Source organism: Rattus rattus, chromosome 6 (assembly GCF_011064425.1).
Source record: "Rattus rattus isolate New Zealand chromosome 6, Rrattus_CSIRO_v1, whole genome shotgun sequence".
NCBI lineage: Eukaryota > Metazoa > Chordata > Mammalia > Rodentia > Muridae > Rattus > Rattus rattus.
In genome coordinates, this window is record NC_046159.1 from 126,296,302 (window position 1) to 126,324,255 (window position 27,954).

At 37.8% G+C, this 27,954-nt stretch overlaps 1 protein-coding gene across 1 annotated transcript in view; it reads left to right on the plus strand.

Moving 5' to 3' along the window:
- Thsd7a (thrombospondin type 1 domain containing 7A) overlaps positions 1-27,954 on the plus strand; it is a 415,052-nt gene that overhangs the window by 208,767 nt on the left and 178,331 nt on the right. Inside the window, 2 exon segments of the mRNA XM_032906937.1 lie at positions 10,479-10,727; positions 13,276-13,457. Coding sequence (XP_032762828.1) covers positions 10,479-10,727; positions 13,276-13,457 — 431 coding nt within the window.

Genomic DNA, 27,954 nt, shown 5'->3' on the forward strand with positions numbered 1-27,954 from the left:
GAGGAGAGAGACAGAGCGAAAGAGGAGTGGTAGTAGAAAGCAATTTCAGAGCTGAGGCATTCACGAATACAGGTTTTGGTGGCATAAATACAGACATGTATTTTGCTTGCTCATAAAAAATGCTTTTTTATATGTTTGTGCACCATATACATTTATGTGGGTGCACACATGCATATTCATGTGTGTGCACATTTATGTCCATTTCTGTGAGTGCAGATATATACAATAAGACATAGCATGTATTTGGAGGTCATAGGGCAACCTCTATCCTCAGCCTCTACGTTTCTTATTTGAGATAGGACCTCTTTGTCATTATTCTTTTACACATGCCAGATTATCGACCCCATGGGCTCCTGGGATTCCTAGGCCTTCACCTTCCATCTTGCTGAAGAAGCACGAGAATTATAAACATGTGCTACCTATCTGTGTCTATATGAGGCTTGAGGATTTAAATTCAGGTACTCAGGCTTTGCTATCCTCTTCCTCTAAGGGCACATGCTTTTTGTTTGTTTATTTGCTTGTCTGTTTGTTTGTTTACAAGTAGTGTATGATTCCAAGTTTCCAGTCTATTAGTTTCGTCTACTTACCTGGAGGAAGATAATCTCTGCAGGTGCTATTTGGATGAGGGACAATATGGACATGCTTGGTGAATTTCTAAAATTCATCTTCAACACTAAGATCATCAGACTTTGCTTAGAGGCAAAGGGCGTGGCAGGTAGGAAAGGGAGACCCAGAGTCTCTGCTACTTTTATTCAGTGGACAGTGAAGGGAACAAGCAGAACCTCAGGCTCTTGGAGTCACCAGAGAAAAATTAACTTTATCATCTGATGACTCAGGGCCTTTGGTACCAGATGGGAATGTCTGAACTCAATGTTAAGAAAATGAGAGTGTTGGAGGTTTCTGTTTAGGAATAAAAAGAGTGGCAGTGGCATTTCGGAAACCTTAATGTGCTGCCCTCAGAAGAAGGTAGTTTTTATGAGCACAATAGTCAATCACTAAATGGGCTACAAAGTTGGTTTTAGAAGCAGAGGTTTAAATAGCCTCAAAATCTCGTGGATATAGTGTGAATTAAGAAAGATGAAAGTAAAGGCATGATAGCATTTGTCAGACTGAGGAGGGTCTTTGCTCTTTATCTGGTGAGGAAGTCTTTTAATACAAATACTCCTTGCTTGTCAGTTTTCAATGTTTATCTGGTTTCACTCTCCAGTAAGAGGGGTCCTGAGTCACATCTGCTTCTCTCTCCAAGCTAGAGTTTGGTTCCAATCAGTCCTGGCCATCTGGTTATCCTAAGAACACCACACAAATGAGAGAAAGCTGTGTCAGTGACTGTAGCCTCCTTGCCCAAAGCATCACTTCTCCACATCTTACTTCCCACAGGTACATGCTCTTCGAGAAACAGAAGGAACCCAAATATATCTATCCTTTGATCTGGAAGATTTCAGCACTCACTGGCCAAGATAGAGCAAGGAGTGCCCTAGAATGAAAGATAAATAATCTACTTATCATGGATGTTCCTGTGATTCAGTTTACATACATGCATACATACATACATACATACATACATACATACATACATACATACACACATACATAATAGCTTCATATGGCGTTTAAGACTTTCAGCAAAGCCCTGATCCTTAATTCTGGATGAATCCCTTGGACAAGACTTCCTACTGGAAGCATTCTAGATTTATCTACATCAAGTAAGGCAATGAATGCTGAGATATTCATGAGCTGCTAGAAAACGGGCTCTTCTTTCAGAGTCGACATATTTGCCAGACTCAAAACTAAATGCTTCTAGGATTTTACTGATTCTTTCCCTCCTTTTAACTCCTGCAGTCCACCAGGTCATAGTTTCTAATTCCCTTTCTTTCATAGTTCATAATATTTTAGTGTGTGCTATTGTTGCTAACACCCCTGTAAATGCTTTCAGCAGAAATATCTATCTTCATAGGCACCACTGCTTTCTAGCCATATGATATGGAGGAGACATAAAGACTCTATTACCAGATCTATAAAATAAATTATACCCAAATAAATCTAGGGGGAAAAGACATGCAGGTGTTTTGTATGATGCCTATGTTAACTAAAGTCTTAATGACTGAAATGCAGCATGCCTGTTCATATCTGTACAGCTGCAAATGTGTGCAGGAGCACAAGCACATGCATGCATGCATATGTGAATCTTAGAGTGCACCCTCATGTGGCATTCCTCATCCGAAGGTGCCATCCACCTTTCACTGGGACAGGGTCTCTCAGTGGTCTTAAATTTGTCCAGTAAGTTAGAGTGGCTGGCGAGCTAGGACCACAGAACTCCTAATCTCTGCCATCCCATGCATGTGCCACCATATCTGATACTTTAAAAACATAAGTTTATATGGATAAAATTCAAGGCAACCAAATTACACACTGAGCTATTTTCCCAGCTCTGGCTGAAGTATTTTTTTCAATTACTTTTAATTCTTTTACAGTCCAGTAATTGCTCCCCTCCTGGTCCAACTCCCGCAGCTCCTTATTGCATTCCTCCTCCCTCCCGTCTCCAAGAGGATGTTCCCCCAAACCACCACCAGGTGTCCCCACTTTCTGGAGCCTCAAGCCTATTGAGGGTTAAGTGTGTCTTCTCCCACTGAGGTCAGACCAGGCAGTCTTCTGCTGTATAAGTCGGGGCCTCAGACCAGCTCATCTATACTGCCTTGTTGGTGACTCAGTGTCTGGGAGATTTCAGGGTCCGGGTTAGTTGAGACTACTGGTCTTCCAATGGGGTCGCCCCCCTCTTCAGCTTCTTCCAACCTTTCCCTAATTCAACCCCAGGGGTTCCTTACTTCAGTCCATTGGTTGGGTGTAAGTATCTGCAGCTGTTTGTTGGGCCTCTCAGAGGACAACCATGCTAGTGTTCTGGCTGTAATGGCACCGTTCCATCAGTAATGGTGTCAGGCCTGGAGCCCCCTTTGAGATAGATTCCAAGTTGGTCTGTTCTCTGGACTTCCTTTCCCTCTCAAAATGAAGTCTCCTCTCCATTTTGCCCCTGCAGTTCTTTTAGACAGGAACAATTCTAAAACAACAATACATTTATAAAATCCTTTAAAATAACTCTTAAAAATAGATTAGAAGTAGGTTGATATATAGAGAGATAGATCACAGGCAGACAAGCAGATGGTGGTGTGGAACTCTTCCTTACAGTTAGGAGGAGTATATGACATATTCTAGGAAGCTTGAGCACAGTACAGAATTTGCTATAGGCACGCAGAGATAGACAACCTCATTTTCACATCTTTTGACCTGTCTACTTTCTAAGAAAGAACTCAGATGTGTGTGTGTGTGTGTGTGTGTGTGTGTGTGTGTGTGAAAACAACCAAAACAAAACAAAACACAAACCTTCCTATGAACCCTGTCCACAGCTTACTCATCTGTAACCAACAACTATTTTCTGATAAGGTTTTTTTTGAGCATAAAATTATTTAGTCTTTTATGCAGTTCTCAAACACAAAGGTTAGAGTAGTATGTGAAAGACAGCAAGTATTTGTTGCATTTATTATGAATATTAGTACGGATAGTCTCTGTCTTGAATTTATATTGTGTTTCATTCTTACGCCTTGCTGCTTGGCATTGTGTAAAACCCAAATGCTTTGTTTCAAATCTTTTAATGGAATGCTCACCCATAGGTGTTCATTTTTAAATACACACACACACACACACACACACACACACACACACACACACACACAAATGTAAGCCTATTTAGTGTGGCATATATATATATATTATATATTATATACTCTGATTCATCTATGAGTGTGACTATGTAGATTTTTCCTATACATCTTGACATATCAACTGGCTGTCATTATGCCTGTCTTCTTTAAGCATGTGGAGATTTACTGGGTATGCATTTTCTTTCAAGTCTAGGGGACACTATCACTGAGCAGCTGTTTTATGTGTTCTGGCTTTTACAATCATTCCCTCTACTCCTCTGTGAGGCATGAGTATGGGAGTAACTTCTCAGGTATATTACTTGGAGCTGGACACCCCAGTGTCACTAGTTCTGTATGGTTTGTAGAGTTGTGGATCTCGGTAATAGTCTTTGTTCATTGCAAAAATAAACATCTCTTGGTGAGGAATGAGAGATCCACTTGCCCGTGATTATATGAAGGGTTATTGAGGAAACAGAAATTATGAACTCCTTCCTGTTGAACAGCCTTGGCTGCAAGTAGATAATTCTTGGTTACCCCCAAAATAAAAGTGCCATTACTTCACAATTGAGTATATCATGCCAATACAATTATTGATGTTTTTCACAGGTTTTTGTTTGAATAGGACTGCCAATTGCTTCTTTCCCTTGGCAACTTGCATCATCCATCCAATGTTGTAAGCATCAGTCCTCAAAAAGGCAATTAAAGTCACTGTCACATCGATCAGTTAACTTACCATGACCAAAGTGTGGTGTCTGCAGCAGGAAGTCCTTGCCTTCAAGTTTTGGAGGGCAGCTAAGAGCAATGACAATAGCCTATACTGTTTTGAGAGGTTTTGTAATTCTCCAACCAAACATTCATGAGATTTTCCATGACTGGTACTGGGGATTTTTATTAAATGTTACATCCATCTTAGGTGGTATAACTTCACTTTTTAAAAGAATAAAACAATATTTCTCTATGGGTTTTCAAGGATCTTTAGTATTATTTATCGAGACCTCTCATCTCCCCCTGTATTACCCTTTTCTCCCAGTTAAAAGTCCTCCCTCATTAACTCTATTATCTGCTTCATAACACCTGTCCTCTCCCTAGACCTCTAAGACACCTACCCTCCCTGGAACTCTTTCTCTTCTCCTCATGCAGAGGTCCCTTTGTAATTTCCTAGTTTGGGAATACTTTAGGATATATGCTCAAGTCTACAGATTCAAGGAGAATCTGAACTAGGAGAAACAAACAAACAAAAACAATAGACCATAGGTGGCATTTGTCATTCTGGGTCTGGGTTACCCTCACGCACTGGCAGTTTCCAGTTCAGTTCTCCATTCCTTTACTGGAAATTTTCATGGTTTCCGTTTTATTTGTAGCTAAATAGTTTTGTAATTTACCACGTTTCTATTATCCATTTATCAACTGAAGCACATTTAGGTCGCTCCCACTCCCTGGCTATGGTTGCTAGAATGAGAATAAACAAACATGGCTGAGTAAGTATCTGCAGGGTACGATTTCAGCCCTTCGTGTATATGACAGGGAGTGGTATGGTATCTCAATGACTGTAGCTAGTGCACAAGTCAGGGAGGTCAGTATGGAAATCAGTACAGACGGCTCTCTGAAAACAAAAGGTACGTCTGCCATAAGCGTGAATGAGTGCAAAGCTTTCTTTTTAATAATTTCCTCTATTATATATTGCATTCTGACCAGTTTCCCCTCCCACCACTCCTCCACACTGCTATTTTTTCTTTATATACACTCCTTTCTCTTTACTTCACAGCAAATAACAGACCTCAATGAAACAATAGCCAACTAGAGCAAAAGAAGATACAATAAGACAAGGAGAAAGTCCTCTTATCTAGGCTAGACAAGGCAATGCAATAAGAGGGAAAGAGTCCCAAGAGCAGGCAAAAGAACCAGAGACACACCCACTCCCACTGTTAGGAGTCCCACAGAAGCACTGGGCTAACTGCCATAGCAGGCACACACAGAGGACCAGGTGCAGACCCATCCAGACCTCATGCTTGTCAATGTCAGTCTCTTTGTGCTCACTTAGTCCTGCTTAGTTGAGTCAGTGGACCACGTCCTACCAGGGGTCTTCCATATCGTCTGATTCCTACAATCTTTCCTCCCTATCATCTGTGGAATTCCAAGCTCCAAGGGGTGAGACCCCATGGGGATCTCTAATGTAGACTCTTTCTCTATTACTAACTCTCTATTATATGGCCAAGAACTCAATCTGTTTTCTTGTCCAATATGTTATTTCATGACAGATTCTATCAATTAAATGTACCTCAATCTGAAAACCTATACGTTACATGTAATTTTTAAAAAGCATGCTATCTCCTTGCTCACTGCTACAGCCTGCGCTCTGATGGTTCCATTTTCTCTCTCTGGTTTAGCCCAGGATGTCACTCAACCAAACCCCAACCTGAGAAGGCAGGGAGCTGCTGACCCTGCTCCATGGGCTACCTCTTTCTCCAGGCTAGCTTCACCAAACTGCCATCAACCACTCCATCTTCTCTCTTTCTCCTGCCCGCCTTAGCTCTTCAGAAGAAAAACACTAGACAGTGTTGTGATTTTAAAACCAGCCAGATAAGACAATTGCTGGGCAAAGAATCTCCTGCCCTAATCTTATCAGCTAACAGCTAGCTCCTGCAAACCTTCTTGGTCCCCACCCACAGTGGAGGCTGCATGCCCTAGGTGCCCGGAGGCCTTACATGGTTGTTCGTGCCTCTCCATCCTAAGCCTGGCAAGAAGCCCCTATCTCCTTCCTTGTGTCCCTTCTCCCTATCTTGGGACCTGCAAATCCTACTTGACAGTTTGCCCAACAATAAGCTCTCACCTTCTTTATTGGCACAATCCCAGTTAGGGAATCTGCACTTCCCCTACACCTATAATATATGATTAATATTCACTGTAGCATTCACCTACTACTTCAAGTAACCTTGTGTGCCTCTCCTCATAGACTTAAGTGATTCTAACTTAATTACTATCATTCTGTCTTTGTGTTTCTGAATCACAGTGTTACGGCTTCTTCAATTGTACTTTTAGAAATTTGAGGCATTATAGAAAGTCTCACACACACACACACACACACACACACACACACACACACACACACTTTGTATGTGCCCTACCTAGAAATAGTACTCACTATTAAATATCATCTTGTATTTGTTTAATTTTCTTGCATTTGAGGCTTACATTGAAAATAACATTTATTAGAAAATCGTTTTTAACTTGCGATAGCTCCTTAATTAAATTGGTTCTTGGCAAATCCATGGATGTATACAGTGCATTCTGATATTCTGATTACTATAACCCCTGTCCTCTACCTTCCCTCCTATTCCTAGCATGCCACCTCTACTCCCACCCCTCGAACATTTGTGCTTCTCTCTTCTTTTTCTTCTTCTTTTTCTTCTTCTTCTTCTTCTTCTTCTTCTTCTTCTTCTTCTTCTTTCTTCTTCTTCTTCTTCTTCTTCTTCTCTTCTTCTCTCTTCTTCTTCTCCTTCTCCTTCTCCTTCTCCTTCTCTCCTCTCCTCCTCCCTCCCCCTCCCCCCCCCTCCCCCCTCCCCTCCCTCCCCCCCAGATTCATTGAGTTTAACTACTATCATTGCTGTGACCATGGGTTTGGGAATTGTGTTTGTTTGGGATTTTAGTAGTTACTACTAAGTTACTGTAGAGTAAACAAAACACTTGTAAAGCATATAGTTGGCACAAGCATGGGATTTTGAAGCCCAGATTCCAGTTTGTTCACAGTTTAACTTTGGCATCTGCCTCAGCTAAAGCAGTAACTGCTAAAATCTTATGATTTAGAGCCAGTTAAAGCTATGAGGTGTTTCTGAGCAACCACATGGTGGCTCACAACCATCTGTAATGGAATCTGATGACCCCTTCTGGTGTGCCTGAAGACAGTTACAGTGTACTTATATACATTAAATAAATAAATCTTTAAAAAGGGGGCGGGGCTAGGAAGATGGCTCAGAGGTTAAGAGCACTTACTGCTCTTCCAGAGGTCCTGAGTTCAATTCCCAGCAAACACTTGGTGGCTTACAATCATCTGTAATGCCCTCTTCTGGTGTGTCTGAAGAGACTGACAGAGTAACCATATACATGAAATAAATAAATCTCTTTAAAAAGGGGGGCTGGAGAGATGGCTTGGTGGTTAAGAGCATTGACTGCTCTTCCAGAGGTCCTGAGTTCAAATCCCAGCAACCACCTGGTGGCACACAACCATCTGTAAGGGGATCTGATGCCCTCTTCTGGTGTGTCTGAAGACAGCTACAGTGTACTTATACATAATTAATAAATATATCTAAAAATTAAAAAAAAGACAGCTATGAGGAGTGTCTGAGAATGGGATGGCTAAGGAAAGAGCTCTGATTTTAGAAAAAAGTTCAAATTCCATACCACAATTTTGGGGTAGCAGAACCTTTGCAAGCTGTCTAACTTCTGTCAGGATGTTTCTGTGTAAGATGAAGTTAATGACACATAAAGAGGGGTAGAGAAATTATCAAATTAAGTATATGAGTTCAGCTTTAAACTTAGTGTTCAAACTGACAATGTGAAGGATAGTACCACCAACAGCCAGTGTTCTAAATGCACTTAGAAAGATAGGAAACAGGAAATGGAACAACCCTAGTTGTCACGTTCCTCATCTGGTGGGATGAAACCCAAAGTTGAGATGCAGGCATATATTATATGGATAATATACCTATTTACATACATACATACATACACACACATATATATATATAAGCTTCACAAAAGCTTCATGGAACACCGAAAAACTTCATGGAGCACTGAAGTCAGTGTCTCCTTGATAAAATCTCATAGTCTTAGTCTCCAATCATTTCATAAGGGTTTGTCTGTTCTGAGGGCTATCACATGCACTAATTGCCAGAACTGTGACTGTCTACCTTGTATTCATATTTCTGAAAATTGGGTGAATTTTCCTAAAAGGCTCATTTTATCACATGCGATGTGACATAGTAACATAGTTGACACATCAGTTTGCATCAGGTAACCAAAGTAATTGTAAAGTAGACAGTAAACCGTTGGTCAAATTATCTAGAAAAGATTAAAAGAGAGTATTTATTTTTCCATTGAACATAGACTGTGAACTTTTAAAGCATTATACAGAAGACAATTCATGTTAATGTAAAGGAAATAGTATCAAGAAAGGTAATCAATCTAAGAAGAAATAAAATAAATTACATACATTTTGTAAAAATGGGGTTATAGGGGACATTATTTGGTCATTTATTTTTGCTTGACTCTCAGAAGTAACTCCCAACGTGAGGATGAAAATTTACTCATCACAAAGAAAATTCAGTAATTAGTGTTATATCTAAGGACACCATTAATGCCTGTACGTACACAACATTTGAGCACATCTGGGCATTGCTCTGTTGTAGAGAAACTCACAGACCTCTTTTTAACCAATCTCCGATGATTTTCTTTTGCTCACTCTTTTCAAGTTCAACAAATGGACTTTGATGTTTTCAGCTTTAATTGGCTTCTGGGAATATAGTTTTCAAAAAATATTCATGGTGGTAGGATTAAGTCAACAGGATGTAAGTTGTTGTAGTACACTGGACCTGCCTCCCTCTGTGGGCAATTGAAACAAATTAATATGGAACCTGAAGGAGAGGGAATGATCAGTGAATTTTCCCATCAGTTCAGACAACTATCACCACGACCAGGTTTCCTCTGTGAATGTATTGAATCTGGACAAGAGTCCAGCTAAGTACAATTCCAGGAAAGCTCAAGCCATTTGGACCCTTAGCTGTTGACATTCATAATGTCATCTTTTGCCTTATTTGCTATTTCAATTTGAATCAAATATGTCTCAGATTCAAGGAGAATAAAAAAAGACAAGAATTTGAACACAAATATTTTATTGGTAGTCATTAAAGAGACCTACAGAGCATATTCTATAACATGTAGGTAAGTAAACGAATATCTTTATTATTTATTATGTATTTAATCAGGATATTCACAAGTATTTCACATTCATTAGAGAGGTTGGTGATTGCTTTTTGGTTAAAAACACTTGATGCTCTTCCATGTTCACAGCTCAGAGCCTACATCAAGGAACTAGCAACTATCTTCAACCCCAGCTACCAAGAACCAGACACCCTCTATAGGATGCTGCCCACACCATACGTACATACACACATACCTAGACCCATAAAAAGTGAAACTTAAAACTGTAGAAATCAGGGAGTTTGATTTACTCGTATAAGCAGGTATTATAACTGTAAGTCATAACTGACAAAATTATGCTAAGGAACATATTTAATTATGTTTTATACTCCAAAAATATGAATCTAAGCAGACATGCTTATTTAAATTATTAGAGTAGAATCAAAAGTAAGATATATTAACAGTTCTCCTTTTCTAAATCAAACTGAGAATGAATAGTAATCAATGTGGTAAACTCAGCATTGCTCGATTTCTCTGTGTCCCTTTTGTTCGATGTCTTGTGAGTGATTTTACAACCAACCTCTCTCTCTCTCTCTCTCTCTCTCTCTCTCTCTCTCTCTCTCTCTCTCACACACACACACACGCACACGCACACGCACACGCACACGCACACGCACACACACACAAAGGAAGCAAGGCAAATATTAATGTTCAGCTTATTTCTCCACCATACTTTACAAATGTTAGCATATTTGCAGTGATACAGTAAATCGTGTGTCTTCATAGGAATTAAACCGTCCAATCCGATTTTCTTCTGGAGTCTCTACCTGCCTGCGAGACTAAGGTGAAAATATCAATGCTTTGTTACAGCTTTTGCCAACAAGAGAGACTTCCCATGACCTTCCAGTCCTGTGTGATCACCAAAGAGTGCCAGGTGTCTGAGTGGTCGGAGTGGAGCCCATGTTCAAAAACATGCCACGATGTCACATCCCCTACAGGCACTCGAGTAAGGACAAGGACCATCAAACAGTTTCCAATTGGAAGTGAGAAGGAATGTCCGGAGCTTGAGGAGAAAGAGCCCTGTTTGTCTCAAGGAGATGGAGCTGTCCTCTGTGCTACGTGAGTAGAAGGAAGAATTTGGTGTGCTTAAATGCCATTTCCCTTCAGCTATCCGATGTGATAAATATTTAATACTTGTTATATCACTATTTTGATTTAAATATTAGTTCAGACTCAATAGTATGGAAATGGTGAGTTTTCTTGCATGTTGTAAGCAGAAAACTAGAGTATTTCACTACATACTTTATCTGTTACAAAGTGTCAGAATGAAAGCATGTTTAACAACTGCATTCCAAATCTTCATAAAGGCTAAAGGTTTAACAGCAATTCTCTTAGTGTAGTCTATAATGTCAATTGGTGATTGTTTTAGTTGATGACACACGATGAAGATTTTAGACTGGGCAGGCTGCACATGTCTCTGTTGCAAAGATTCAGTACCATGAGTAGAAATATAGGCAGTATGTGAGTACATACATGTCCCAATAAAACTTTATTGACAGAAGCAAGAGACACGTTAACTTTGCCTTTGGTCCACTGTTTGTCAACCTCCAAGCTTTTAAATCATAGATTCCTATGACTTGCTAAAATTCAGTATTGAATGTAACAATTTTAATTAAGAAAAAAACTATATCAACGTAAGTGGCTTTCAGGTGTGGGAATTTGGGGATGTTTTGTTTTTCATTTGTTTTTTGTTTCACCGCCTACACATATCATAGTGCATAATGCTTAATAAATGTTCATTGGCTTCAGATGAAATAAGACTAGTTCTGAAATATTTGCCACTCTAATCTCATTTTTCCCTAAACATACTACTTCCAAGATATTACAATGAATTATCTTAACAAAATTTCTTTTTTGAATATAGAATATTATAAAGTAACTTAAAACATCTTAGCATGCACACTCCACTGGGTGTTTATCTCAACTGTTCATAGATTCAAGAGACATGAATACAGTTTAAATTTCAAAAACCACTGAAGAGTCAAATCAATGCCCTTAGTATACCCAGACATGATACCAATATAACCATTGTTTACATGAAGCCTTCTACCGCACTTTGGAATAATCCAGTCTGCCCATACAACAAGGAACTAACAAATCCTGGAGGTACTACTGACTATGTTGGTTCTTCTTATTTAGGAGTTGAAGGACCCTGTCCAGAGTTCTAGGATGTTGTTTCTCCCAGCAGTTTCTTTGTTTGTTTTTGTTTTTGTTTTTTGTTTTTGTCTAACAGTGGCGCCTCACTTTTTAATCTTTTCAATTTTCATGTACCACTAATAAATTAAGCAGATATTGTTGGTGGTCTTTATCTTCTCTATTTCCTAAAGAAGCACTTTCCTTAGAATATATCAGCTACTTATATTAGTGAAAGTCTGTTTGTATTGCAGGACTCCTTAAATGATTTAAACTGGAACACCTTCTAGGTTTTTTTTTCTTTTAATTTCCTTCTAACTCCCACAGGGAACTAGTTCTTTGCTTTTACTTTGTCTGTCCCCTATTCCTATAACCAACCATCAATGATCCATGTTTCTAGAAATGCCCTTTCTTCTTAAACAAGTGAGTGCCCTTTCTTGATGTCTCCATCCCACAACTCTACAGTATCAAAACCCCACCTATAAAAATGAAAATGGGAAGCAATCTCATCTTCACAGGCAAATTACTCACCATTGACAGAGCCAAGCACCCGGAACAGACATCTGAGGGCACCTTTAACCTTTCTGTCTAATTGAGATAAGCACATCCATTTATATCTATGTTAGCTATTAATCTGATCCATGGGGAAGTGCCTGGGTTAAACTGACAAAGTGCTACTTGAACCATTTCCTCTGGGCTTTTAAGGTATCTGTTTTCCTAGAGGTTGGGAAATGCCATCATTTTCTATTGTTGGTGACATGAGGAAATGCTTCCCTGTATGTCTCCTTCTAGGGAAAGTAAGGCTGACAAGCTCAATATTCCTTTCACATCATAATCTTGAGTGGAGCTCTGAAAATCAGTGTTGCTCTACTAATGGCATAGTCAGCTCTTCCCATCATTCCCTGGTATTCATCCGGAGTTCTGGGCTCTACAGAGCATGTGCATGAAAATGCTCTGATTCCTGACAGTAACGAGAAAGTTCTGAATTGCTGTTATATTTTTAAATCCTAGCATGCAATTATGACTTTGCTCCGATATATAATACACAATTTTCATGCATTTTATTAAAAGCAAAACAAGTGTTTGGGCTCATCATCACTTAGAATGTTTGGCGTTCTCAGATACAGCCTTCCTTTGTTTATAAGCATCAAGAAAGGGCGAGCTTGAGTTCAGTTTAATTGCACATAAAATTTAATGTTTTCAGCGTTATGTTCTTATTTCATAAAATATTGATAAGTAACTTCCAGTAGTTGCAATTAAAACAGGCTTGCTCTGCATTTAACCCCTCTAAAGAGGGCCCAACTGAGGACAATGAAGTAACTGGAACTGAATCAGTCTTCATCAGACTGGGGGGTCTATACTGGATCCAGAGGAAAAGGTTTTGTGAGTTTGTTTCAGAGGAAAACCAGAAAAGAGTGGAGAAACAATTTTCCTGAATAAACACCTTTGCCACCGCGGCATTCTCCTCATCTAGGTATGGATGGAGAACTACGGAATGGACAGAGTGCCACGTGGACCCTTTGCTTAGTCAGCAGGACAAGAGGCGTGCCAACCAGACAGCCCTCTGTGGGGGTGGTGTCCAGACCCGGGAAATATACTGCATACAAACCAATGACATCTTGCTCTCCCATATAAATACACAGAAGGACAAAGAAGGTAGGTGATACTCCTTAAATGGCTGACTCATAAAGAGTGAGCAGGTATATTCCCTTGAGGAAGGTAGACAGACCATGGGAGTAGGAGAGCCCCTAATATTCACATTGTGGTTGGAGTCCAAGCCAGCTAAAGAGTAACCTATATCAGAGTATGTAAGAAACGTAATACAGCTCTGGATTTAGCCAGGCTTAATTCATAGACAGGTCTATTTAAAACAATAGTATAAGTTTCCTGATCAGCATTTAGAAGGAATAATTAGTTATAAAACTAACATGAAATTGATTTTGTAAGTATACACATATAGCACAAATATATAAAATAAAAATAATGGATAGGAAGTTTACAAACAACATTTTGAAAAATTCTCACTTTTATAAAGTATGATTAAGAATAAGCTAATGAGGATACTAAAAATTATATATATTGAGTTTTTATTGATGCTATTTTGTTACATGTTGTATATGCAATTTGTTATTTGTATATTATATTATACAGACTGAGCATATAAGCATCTCTCTCTCTCTCTCTCTCTCTCTCTCTCTCTCTCTCTGCCTCCCAACTATATAAATAAAACATGCTCAGGTTATATAATGTTACTTGGATACATATGGTTTCAGAGCTGAACAGTGTTTGGGGGTTCTTCCCTATAGAACACTATTTCTCTTGCTCTTGACTTTACTTACCTGGAGTTCATTGTCTAGGGTGAATCGTCAGTGGTATATCTCCCTTCTATGTTAGCATGCCCACTGATCCTGTCCTTGTTCAGGACCTGTTTAGTCAGCTGTATAGATGGGATTTCCTGGGTGAAGTTTCTCTGGCCTCTCTAGGAGACAATTTTTCACAGCAAAATTTTCTTCCTCTGACTCTTACAAACTTCCCACTTACTCTTCTGCTATGATCTCTGAACTTTAGACACAAGAATGCCCATGACTTGTACTGGAATCCTGCCAAATATTTGAGGCTAGTGAAGAAATTGATCTTGGAGGAGAGCCTCCAACCACAACTTTAATAAACCAGAATAATTCCTGACTACATTACAAATACTTTTATTTATATGCTCAGATAACTATAGGGCTCGCCCTCATTTTATTATTGTTATTATTTTTAATTTCAGTTTAAGGGCTGGATGGATATGTATGCAAAAGAGCAAGTGTATTCAAAATGGCCTGGCTGACATTGAAGCCCCATCATTCTAGGCTCAAGTTTATACTGAGAACTTTTAAACAGTTCTTCCACGCCCATTATCTGAGTACAGACAAAACTTCTAGGACTAATCAATTCAACTTTCTTTATTTAAAAAATGATTTATTTATTTATTATATATAAGTACACTGTAGCTATCTTCAGACACAGCAGAAGAGGGCATCAGATCTCATTACAGATGGTTGTGAGCCACAATGTGGTTTGATGGGATTTGAACTCTAGACCTCTGAAAGAGCAGTCAGTGCTGTTAACCACTGAGTCATCTCTTCGGCCCACCAATTCAACATTTCTTATTGGATATCAACAAACTGGATATCACTGAAGATCCAAAGATATACAAGATAGTGAACATAAATATACGAATATAGATTTCATGTCATAAAATTGTTAAATTCATCAGAATGGTATACAAAACAATAGTTAGAATACACTGCGATAACCTGAAAACTGTGTTTTGGAAAAACTAGTGACAATGGCACCTGAGCAGAATAATGACTAACAAGCTACTTAGAGAAGAGATAGAGAGGCTGGGGAGCATAGGAGTTTCTTCAGGAAAAGAGAATAGAGTGTGTATTAAGGCACAGCAATGAAGGAAAGTCAGAACCAAGGGACACACAGAGCACAGTATATTTGACAACTGTGAATAGAAGAGACCTTCTTCCAAAGTGTGTAGGTTGAGAAATGGAAAAAACAAAAACAAAAACTAGAATATTTAGGGAAGAATTCTGGACGAGAATAATCAAGAAAAACGTCAAGGAAAACACAGACAGAGAAATACATGCTTTTTCAAACCAAGAGTGGCTCCCCTGCCTCGGCAAAAAGAAGCCTTGTCAGTGACCAAAGATAAGCACTGAAGTTTTGCAACTTTTAAAATTTAATTCAGCATCCAGCAACTTTTCTCAGCAAGTCAGCTCATTTGTGAATATAGCCTAGGAAATATTTTACTACCCATGTACCTTTAGGTTATAAGATGGTAGCATAAAACACAAATGTTAGTACATTAATATTTTCTTGGCCACTTTAATGGCCGCCTTTTTAAAACTTTTAGGTAGATTTGTTACAGCAATTTTTCAGAGTAGTATAATTTCATTGCTCAATGTAGATCAGATCTTAGTTTCTGTATGTCCATTATGTCTTTTAGGTTATTAATTTCAAAAGATCTTGAGAATTCTAAATAGCAATTGGTTATGTTTTAAATCATTTGTTTCAGAGTCCCTCACATGGCTTCCTGCTTCAGTACTGAAGAGAAACAAGAGTAACAAACAGGAACACAGAGTATCATTATTAAACCAAAAGACCGACAGGAACACAAAGAGTATTATTGTTAAGATGTATCAGTTAGAAAATAGCAAATGCCAAAGGAAGGTCAATAGATACAAAATTAATGACTTCAGCTAAAATGAATATTTATGACTCTCTGGTGTTAGTTATTTAGGAATGTGTATTCTTTATATACTAAGAATATTAATAAACCTCCCTGAGTTTTGTTTCTTTTTTTTCTGTAAAACAGCTGGTTCTTCTTAAAAGTTACTATTTTTCTTCCTCAAAACATAGAACATGTGACTTTTCCCTTGAAAATGATCCAGTAAAGCAGCATCCCAAGGGTAATGCATGTGGACTACAAATGAGTTGACTGGCAGACAATTAGGCTGTCCTCTGGGATGATTGTTCATAGCCTGTTCTCCTTCAATAGATGTGAAAAGGACAGATCTCATTGAGAGAGAGGGGGGGGGAGATTGATCTTAAATTACCCCCTACAACCAAGCTCCATTAGAATACAATAATCTCAAGAAAACTTGATTGTACTATCATGAACAGTTCAAGCCCTAAGCAATCTATATTGCACATGTTTCAAATCACAAATTCCATACTTTCTTTTGTAGATTCACACTGTGTTTTATAGGAGAGCTGTTTTCACAAGTAACAAGTTGTTTTTAAGATCAGTTCAAATAGAATCATTTGAGTCAAAAATAATCTTTATGTACATACATACACATACACACACACACACACACACACACAAAGAAAGTCTGATATGAAGTTCACATAAACTTCCTTTATTATTTTGGCAGGTCTCAATATGAAATGGAATGCTAACAAACATATTGTCATGGAAACAGGACCTTTATCACTTCATCCATTGTTATATGTATCATTTTTAAGTGAATCAAACCACACTGTCAGAAAAAAATTCTGCCAGCTTTAATTTCCAGAAAATTAAAACATAAATGATTAATATACCCAAATGTTTCATATAATACACTGTAGTACTCAAATTATCATCAGAATATTGTGAAAGCTAGTGGTAGCATCTATGAGCCATAGGAAAAACTGTATCCAAATGAAAATTGTGAGTACCTACATTTAATCCATGTGCTGCTGCTGGTGGTAGGTAACTCTTGAAAATTTGAAAACCTTTCTCTTACAACATCCAGCAAAAAGACTGCTGTATACCTTTAGAGGAAAAACTTGGCAAGCTCCACACTGAGAATTAGATATGGAAACCCTGACATTTTCTGTTCACCCATCTGATAAGGATTCCAGGCAGCTTTAAATGGTGGCCAGCATTTAATGGTACCAAGGCAAAATTGACCCTAGTTGGAGGCTGACAGGTTAGAAAGTGTAAGGAGGTAGGCAAGCGTATTTTAGACAGCTGTTAAAAATATTTCTCACTGGACACTGATCATTGGATGCATGGGAATAAATTGATTTTAAGTACAATAACGCAGGGATTCTTCCAATGGTCTCATGTGTCATGGAAGTTAATATAATATCATTGGAGGTGTAGATTACAGGAAAGAATAATCACTGATATATAAAGTTTGACAACGAACACTTTTATTGAGAGAAATTAAACATTCATAATTTTTTTTGCATTCTGCTTTGTGCTTGAGTAAGCCTAATGTGGTGTACTGAAATAGAAATAAAAGGCGTGCTGTCTACCTTTTGGAACCAGAGTTGCACTGTGGACAAGGTGCAATGTAGTTCTAGGATAGTGTAAACACAAGTAAACTCTGAAAAGTCAGATTATTCTTGCCAGTGAGTCCTCTGGAGGGAACAGAAACGGGATTGCCACTCTCTGCCCTCCCCTCATGAATACAGAAAGAGAACTGAGATGCTGAAACTGTTCATCCAAAGGGAGGGATAAATGCACATAAGAACTCACCTGGTGGGAATTAAATTAAGGAGGTTAGTATTTTACCTGGAGGGGACTTTTGGGACTTTTTATGGGAGGAAGAGCCCATGTGTGAGATTTCAGGAAGTAGTCAAACAAAAATGCAATCCAAGGAAACCTGTGTTGGAGACGTTCCGAAGTCAGCTAAACATGCAAACAATGACACCATGCCTCTGGCTTAGGTCACGTGCTCAGCGCATTTACAGCCACGGCTGTAAAATGATACAATTTGTATGAAAAATGACTGCTCATGGAGTTTTCTCTTTAAAACCCTCTATCACAGTCACACTCGGTCTGCCCATCGCTTATCAAGGAGAACTAATGCCATCTCTGAATTTGAATAGAGTTGTTCGATCAAATGATGAATCAATGTTAATGTGTTTTGACCAGTTTGGGCACTTAAAATTCTGTCTTTGTTTGAAAAGTAGTTGAACATTTAAAAACACATTTATTCTCTCTCTCGGAGTTATAGTAGCTGGCTTGACTGTATTAAGTACTTTCATCTTTGAGGTGACCTTCAAAGGAAACTTAGAACCCCAAAACCTGGGATTTTGTCTCTACCTTTCCTTGTATTCTTCTCCGTGTCATTTAACTTTATTTTCCTGAATGCACATTCTTATAAGTAGCTCTTGAATTCCATTTCCAGCAGGATGACTGACTACATTATCTGGAAATCATCTTTTCAAAACTACTTAGGCACCCAAGATACAATGTCATTTCAAATGCTTTTAAGGGCCAATGCAAAGCCTTGATTAAGGAATTCCCAGAACAAACCAGCAAAAATATGCTGATGCTTTCAGTGGTTGTTCTAGGGTGGGAAATGGGGTAGTTTGAGGGTTATGCATAATGGTGACTTAGGGGCAGTGAAATGGAGAAGCAGCATGACCCAGAAATAGCACAGCTGCTGTGTCATCTAATGAGGTTAGAGCTCTGAGTGCTTCTGGAATCCCAGCTTCCCTTTCAGGGAGCTAACAGCATAGCAGGTCAGCCTTAACCTCAAGTTGGGAACATGACCTTGTCCGAAGGAGCATAGTGATAAGCCTGTACTCAGGCTAGTTTCACTTCCAAACTGATGGTCACCTTGGGAGTCCTTGGTGGAGAAACAACATCAGGGAAATAAGATAACAAATGGTACCACCTAGGGGGATAAAAGCAAAGGTTAAAATCATTAAAGAACATGCCTAAAGACAGCACAAGACATCTACAGTAAGTGCACCAACCACGACCACACATTTCTAATTCTGTGAAGAATATCATGGACGTCCACATTATTCTGAATATGTAAATTACCTTTGGTAGGATGATCCTTTTCCCAATAGTAATTCTGCAAGTCCATGAACATGGGTGGCCTTTCCATCTTCTAGTGTTTTCCTCATCTTTCTTCAGAGATTTAAAGTTTTCAATGTAGAGGTCTTTCACTTCATGGTCACAGTTGTTCCTAGAATTTTTTTTCAGCTACTATAAATAGTGTTTCTGTCATCTCTTTCTCAGTACGTTTATTATTGGTACATACTTTGATTTTGTATACTGCCACTGCTAAAAGTGTAAATCATTTCTCGAAAATTTCTGGGAATTGATTTTGTATACTGTGTTTAATACGTTTGCAAAGAGGGATAATATGACTTATTCTTTTCCTGTTTGTATCTCTTTAATTTCCTTCTCTTGCTTTCATACTTTTCTAAGGCTTCCATAACTGTATCTAGAGTGGAATAGTAGACATTCCTGTCCCCGTCCTGGTATTCTTTCACATTTTTCTTTATTTAAGATGATGGTTTTTATGTGTTTGTCATATGTAGTCTTTATTAAGGTGAGGTATATTTCCTGTAATCCCATTCTCTCCAGAACTTTTGTCATGAGAGCATGTTGAATTTTTCTCAAAGTCCTTTCCTACACCTATCAAAATATGTATGTGATTTTTTGTCTTTACATTCATTTTTAGTATATGAAATATTATCAGATTATGTGTATATGTCAAACTGTCCTAATAACTTCCTAGTAAAGCCAACTTGATTGTGGCTTTCTCTCTCTCTCTATCTGTGTGTGTGTGTGTGTGTGTGTCTGTCTGTCTGTCTGTCTGTCTGTGTGTGATATGCTGATATTCAGCTCTTGAGTATTTGTAATTTTTCTTTGTTGCTGATATGCTTTTTATGAGACTTTGGCCTGAAAGCAATAGTAGCTTCGTGGAAGGTGCTTGAAAATAATTCATTTTTGTTCTACTGTTTAGAATAATTTGAGAAGTATTTGTTGGTTGGGGTCCTGGATTAATGATGCCATAACTACTACTGCTGCAAAATAGATCAAATAATGCATTATATTTAGTAATGTAATTAATGATGCTATGTTTGTTTAGAAAGTCCAACTGAAAGTTTTATCTACTAAGGAAATAACATAATTAGAAGAATAAATGACTAGATCAGTTAAATGATGTTCTTTAATGGTCATAATTTCCCAAAATTTTGAGCAGTATCTCTAGAGTACAATATTATATTTGCAAATATAAGACTCAATAGAATTATAGTCTAATGGTGCTTTCAAGTGAGTAACTCTTTTAAATTAAAGGAATGAAACAGCAAAATATTATAACCATCTCCTACCTGTTCCACTCTCTCATCCTGTTTCAAGCTTCAATTTACTAATAAAAGTATAAATGCCACTGGTCACAAAATTATAGAGACATTAAAAAGTAGTTATATTCACATGCTTCTTGAACAATATTGCCCATGATTCTGTAACAGAATATATGGAAAACATTAAGATATAAGTATAATACATATTAGGTGATAATTTTATTTGTTAAGAAGCTAGGAAAATACATTATTTTCAGCAATGTGAGTTTATTGCAATATTTATAAACGCCTAAATTTAAATCCCTAACACTCACTATAAAATAATAGTTATAAGATTTATGATGATTGATCATATTTATTAGGACGCTTAGCTAATTGTGTTCTTGATTCAAAAAGCATTTGCTAATTCAGGGAAGAAGCAGGTGGAATTGGGTACTTGACCTTGAACTCATTCCATGTCTGTTCTCTCAAGTATTTCTTTTCTGCACCTACATGCAGTCAACAGTTCAGGTTTTATTTCTTGGCATTCTTTCATATGTTCAATAGATTGTAGTTGAACACTATACTAATTTTCTTTTCTATTATTAAATTTTTATTTACATTTCAAATTTTATACCCTTTCCTGATTTCCCATCCTACAACTCCCCATCCCATCCCTGCTCCCCCTGCTTCTATGAGGGTGCTCTCCTGCACACTCACCCACCCACCCACTCCTTCCTGCCTCCCCACTCTGGCATTCCCCTACATTGAGGCATCAAGCCCTCACAGGATGAAGGGCCTCTCCTCCCATTGATGCCCAACAAGGCCATCCTCTGCTATATATGCAGCTAGATTTATTGTCTCTCCATGTGTACTCTTTAGTTGATGGTTTAGTTCCTGGGAGCTCTGGAGGATCTGGTTGGTTTATATTATTGTTCTTCCTGTGAGGTTTCAATCCCTTCAACTCCTTCAGTCCTTTCTCTACCTTCTCCATTGGGGACCCTGTTCTCAGTCTAATGGTTAGCTACGAGCATCCACCTCTGTATTTGTCAGTCTCTGTCAGAGCCTCTCAGGAGACAGGTCTATGAGGCTCCTATCAGCATGTACTTCTTATCATCTGCAATATTTTCTGGGTTTGCTGACTATATATAGGATGGATCCAAATGGGACAGTCTTTGGATGGCTTTTCCTTCAGTCTCTGCTCTACAATTTGTCTCCATATTTCCTCCTGTATTTTGTTCCCCCTTTTAAGCATGACTGAAAGATCCACACTTTGGTCTTCCTTCTTCTTGAGCTTCATATGATCTATGAATTGTATCTTAGGTATTCTGAGCTTTTGGGCTAATATCCACTTATCAATGAGTGTATAGGTACAGAAACAGTATCCAAATTAACAAAATCAGAAGTGAAAATGAAGACATAACAACAGAATCGGAGGAGATTGAAAAATTCATCAGATCCTTCTATGAAAGCTTTTACTCAACAAAACTGGAAAAATTGGAGGAAATGGACAATTATCTAGACAGATACCAGGTACCAGAGTTAAATCAGGATCAGATAAACCATCTAAACAGTGCCATATCCCATAAAGAAATAGAAGCAGTCATTAAAAGTCTCCCAATCTAAAAAAGCCAAGAACCAGATAGATGGATTTAGTGCAGATTCTATCAGACCTTCAAAAAAGACCTAATACCAATACTCTTCTAACTATTCCACAAAACAGAAACAGAAGAAACACTACCCAATTTGTCCTATGAAGCCACAATTATGCCTACATATAAACTACACAGAATCCAACAAAGAAAGAGAACTTCAGACCAATTTCCCTTGTGAATATGGGTACAAATATACTCAATACAATTCTTGTAAATTGATTCCAAGAACACATCAAAATGATCATCCATCATGATCAAGTAGGCTTTATCCCAGGGATCCACAGATGGTTCAATATATGAAAATCCATCAAAGTAATCCAGTATATAAACAAACTCAAAGGAAAAAAAAAACATGCTCATCTTATTAGATGCTGAGAAAGCATTTGACAAAATTTAACACCTCTTCATGCTAAAAGACTTGGAAAGTTCAGGAATTCAAGGCCCCAAAGCAATCTACAGCCAATGAGTGGCCAACATCAAGCTAAATGGATAGAAATTTGAAGCAATACCACTAAAATCAGGGACTAGAAAGGCCTTCGACTCTCTCCCTACCTAATCAATACAGCACTAGAAGTCTTAGCTGGGGCAATGAGACAACAAAAGGGATACAGCTCTTCAGTCACGCCAAAGTTTGACATGGTGACGATAGAATTTTTCAAAAACAGACTTAGTCCTTGTCCTCAGAAATCTTAAATCTTGATACTGTTGCATTTGCAGCTTTATCTACTTGAAGTTCAGAACTTCACAGGTTTCACATGGGAAGTCTCTATTGGCATGCCCGTTTAGGTCTTTGCATGTAAGTTCTTGGAGTGCTGCACTGCAGCCTAACCTTCCAAAAGAGAGTCCACATTAGTTAATTTCTTTGCTGTGATAAAATACCTATACAGAAACAACTCAAGGGAGAAAAGATTTACTCTACTATATAGTTTGAGGTGAGGCCCAAAATGGTTAGAAGGCATGGCAATTGAAGCATGAGGCTGCTGAACACACTGCTTCCAGTCAGGAAATAGCCTTCTATTTTTTATCCAGTACAGAACTCTTGCCCATGAATAGGTACCTCCTAGAGTTAAGGTGGATCTTCACATCTCAACTAAAACTATCCTCACAGAGAATATTAACTATCTACATAAACACTCAAAAAAAAAAAAAAAACTAACCCAGAGAGCTCTCTGAGCTAATTCTATATCTTGTCAAGTTGATAATCAATGTTAACCCATGCAAGGACTTATTTATCAGGTAAATGATTGCTCTCAACTGCTTAAACCCTCAAGGTAGAGTTCAAGAATCACCTGTATACTTAAAGAAAATGCAAATCCCCGAAGTTGCTCACTGACTTTTTTGTGTGTTGGATTATGGTAACCATAATAATGATTCACTTTTGAAAACTAATGGCTAAGAATTGGGAAGGATTGAGAATGTGGAGGAGAACCCAGGACTGAGTTCCAAAACTAGTATAATGTATATGGTTTTCTAGTCATTTAAGAAAACAGTGATTGAAGCCACTAAGGATTTACAGAGGTGGAGAGACCCAGCATGTGAAGGACCTAACCTTAAACTTCTGATGTGTGTCTCAATGAATCTTGCTTTAATTCTAACACTTCTATGGGCCTTTGTACATGGACAATCACAATTGCATGTACAAGAGAATCACTAAGATGAAAAACAAGAGAACAAATATATATGTCCAGAAAAGCCTTCACCCTATGCTTCTTACAAGAGAGAAAGCAGGGTTAGAAAGAGTCAACTGCTTGTTTTCAGAGGTGAGGCTGTCTAATCTGTACTCACTGAATTCTGTTTCACATCATTTGACTCTTCTATAAAAATCTGTTATATGTTGCTGGGAAATTTGGGGATGACAATGTGTTTTCATTGTACACCAGCCCTATTTCCTGAGATGGAAAGAACCCACAGCTGTTAGTACAGGACTTTTCATTAATAGGAGAAAGATGGGGGATCAAATTTCTCCTTCCATGACTTGATCAACTGGGGCTGCTTTGTATTCCTTTTGTAACCCTTAAGCATTATTTTCTGGCGTGTGTTGTAGATGACTGATAGCACCAGAAGGAGTCCTGAAACTAGCTCTCAGGGATGTGCACTGGAGAATGAATAGCATTTCTTTCAGAGGCACACTCCTGTGATGTAAGGATGTAAAAGAAATGGTTTGTGGCTGGCACTAGCTGTTCACTGCCTTGCTAATGATTACTCAATAGGGAGTAGGTACTCTCTCCAGTGTTAACCGAGGAGTACAAACTACATTGTGGAACTCATTAATATTTATTCCTTCTAAAAGCAATGGGCAATAAAAAGGGAAATAAACTAGGGAGAATAGCAATGGGGAGAGGAAGCCATGACAACAGATTCATCTTGGAAAGGTTTCACCATTTATTGCACACACACAAAAAAGCCCCATTCAAAACGCAAGGATCCATATTATTATATTATTAGTCTGGAGCCCAGTAAAATGGCCACTATTACACAGAGTCATTTTTAATACATATGTGTGGACACAGTGCATTGTATACGAGTATGATGGCATTGGTTTATTAATTAAAAATTAACTATTGAAGACAATGCATGACTTTTGAATATTAACATATTTTATAATGATATGCATTTGATGGACTTCTTTATCTTCTTATATCTTTGGACTCAGCAAAGCTGCATGGCCTCAGTGTAATAGTCTGTTCTGTTTATACCCACAAGAAAGAACATAAGCTCTCTTGAAGATGAGGTCCCTGAAACACAGATTACATCTATTATTCTTTCATCATTTACAATGCCTTTACCCACTTTCCTGATTGTTTAACTGTCTGTTCCCACTTTAATAACTATATGATCTTCGATCATCTTCCTTTATTCAAAGTCTATAACCTTCTTATGGTTCTGCAAAAATATCATTTCACTCTATGTAATTACATTCTTTTGCAATTACTTCATGGGTATTCATTTCAAACTCTTAAGATGTTAAGCTTCCAAGAGAGGGCGTATTGCTTTCTCTCCATTATCCTTCTCTATTGTCACCCATATTTCTCCATCAATGTCTGGGTGCTTTTGCTGTTCTGTCATTTGGAAATGGGTTTGAAAAAGGTGGCGAGCTTTCTTCAGTTAGAGCATGTGGACTTACTGGACATCCAATTTGCAGAGTATCATCCGGAGTCAAACTATTTGACTCCCTGGCCACTCCTTCATTTGTTTCTCTTTCTTCTGACAAGACTAAATGGGTATAACATATTTAATGTCTACCGTCAGGATGTGATTTTATTACATGGAAAATAGATATTGTTTTTCATTCATATGTTTGCTTATCTGATTTAGTTGAGAAAAGGAGAAAAATTTTAAAATAAGAGTTTTGCTCCAAATCTTTGCATAAAATAAAACAGTAATTGTATGTTGGCCTTGAGAAACCCAGTGACAGATGTATTATGCAGAGAGACTTTATAATATGTTGTAAATATGTTGACATACGATTACATTATATATAAAATTACTCCTTTCTTATGAAAGTAAGGAAAGCTTTTCCAAAGCTTTCACACTATTATTCTAAAGCAAAAAGGAAATACAGCTAATTTTACTTTTGTAGTTGTTGGAGACAGAATAATTGCAGTTTTCCTTCCTTTGTGAGTCACTGTTTGAGAAGTTTAAGGAACACAGCATTGCCAAACAGTCATAAAAGAAATGTTTGTAATTGGATTATTTGGTTGCTCTGGAAAGATTATCTTCACCTTTAGCCCACACGTTCTGTCACACAAAACCCTTGGGGTTCTAAAATCTCTGTATCCAGGAAGCATTATGACTGTAAACCTTAACTCTTATTAATAGAAAGTTATAGTTGAAAGAATGGAAAATATCTGGAAAATAACTAATTCACGTGTTTCTCCTAGGTCTGTTACGTGCCGATGACTTGAATTCATTTTGTGCTAACTCCTTGATGTATATCAAGTGTACTTTGAAAATAAAGGTTCCATTTCAATGAAGAAGATGGTGACTTCTTTCTAGCCTCTAAAAATCTATAATAACAAAGAAGGCAAAGTCACCCATTTGCTGTGGTAGAGGGTGTGTTTCCATAATTATATGACTAGATGGTTAATTAGAAAACATTTTTCCCTGACATTCTGAAATAAGAAATGACAAAGCCCAGACTCCAAGCCAGCTTTTTTTATAACTAAATATAACCACTATTCAAAAATATTTTCTTGCCTGTGAATCTGATTCCATGTAAATGTACAAAGCTAATTAGCTGTTCATAACTTCTCAAAATTAATATGTTTATAACTAGAAATTGTTATCTAATTCAAGAAATTTACAGAATCATGTGACACCCATTTGAATTTGCCTACTAGTTAAGTATCTTCTCTTGACATTTTCCTTTGTCTAAAACTACTCATTCAGCAACACTTAAAACCATATCACCTCCCATTTCTGTATTTATTTCCATATAAGGAAGTGGAGCACAGTGGGCATTGGAAAGCCCACCATCAGGAGATTTCTTTTTAATCTGTCTACAAATTCTGCTTGATGGGTTTAACTCACTCTTAAGCCATCAATGAGTTATTTTCTCATGAAGAGGGTCTACTATAAAAAAAAATCTACATATCTTACTGAAGACTATTATTGTTCTATCTTTAGCATATTGCTCTTAGGGAAACCACGATTCATAACTAGTAAAAGGGGGCTTGATTCTGTTAGTGTGAAGTCTAGCATGAAAAGCAGTTCACACCAGGTGATGTAGTAAAATGCATCAAGGCAAATTTTCCTTTTAATAATATAAAATTACTGTAACTGATTATTCTTAAAATTAGAAACAGCAGTTTCATAAGTTCTGATATCTTGGCTCAAATAAACACCACGAGATTCAAGACTGGCCTTGAGAGCTTTCTCATTGAGTTGGCTTTTAAAAGTGCCTTAACTCAGTTGCCTTTAGTTCTTGGTGCAGGGATGAGAAGTCTCTTGGACTTTTTTCCCATCCAGTTTGTCGTGTTCATTTGTCCCATCCTTGTTCTGCTTTAGTTGAACGTCATGTTAATGAGACTTCATTGGTGTAGCTTCAGATGGTACCAAGTTCCAGATTCTCTCGCTCTTACAATCTTTTTGCCTACTAGTCTGTTTCCTTAAGCTTTAGGTGCAGGCTGTTTTGTAGATGTATTCACTGGGGCTTGGCTCCACAACTCTGCATTCTGATTGGCTGTGGTTTCCTGAGAAAAGCTGGGAGCAGAAAAGCTGTTGTCCTCCCAGGGAAGCACACAGCAATTTGTTCTTGAGTGCCAAATGTTCAGCCCTGAAAACATACAAAGAAATGTTACACAGACTCGATCATTTAAGGATATATATGTATATACAAATACATATAACTCTGCAAAAACAATAAAAAAGAGATTATGAATAGGATATGAGAGAGTTTGGAGGGGGAATGGAAAGAAATAAACTGAAGATATGAAATGAAATTACACTCTTAAAAATAAAACGCAAGGCAAAATTACAAGGGTTGAAAATTAAAAAAAAAAAAGTACCTTAAATTTTGCCTGATTTTTTCTTCATTTCTGTTATAAGAAATTGTTTCTTGGGCTAGAGAGATGGCTCAGTGATTAGGCCAGCTCATTGTTCTTCCAAGGGATCTGGCTTCTGTTTCCGGTACCTATATCAGGTAGCTCGCATCCTGTAACCACAGGCCTATGGAAACTGATGCTTTCTTCTGGCCTTCGAAGAGATGAAATGAAATTGCAGAATAAAACCTCATTCTGGAACACACACACACACACACACACACACACACACACACACACACACGCACGCACACACAAATAAATAGAAAATAAAGATGCAGTTTTCAATATTATTTTTGTTAATTTTACAGCAAATATACTAAGATATAATACATTTTTATTATTTAGGCTTAATATAATAAATATTACAATTAATTT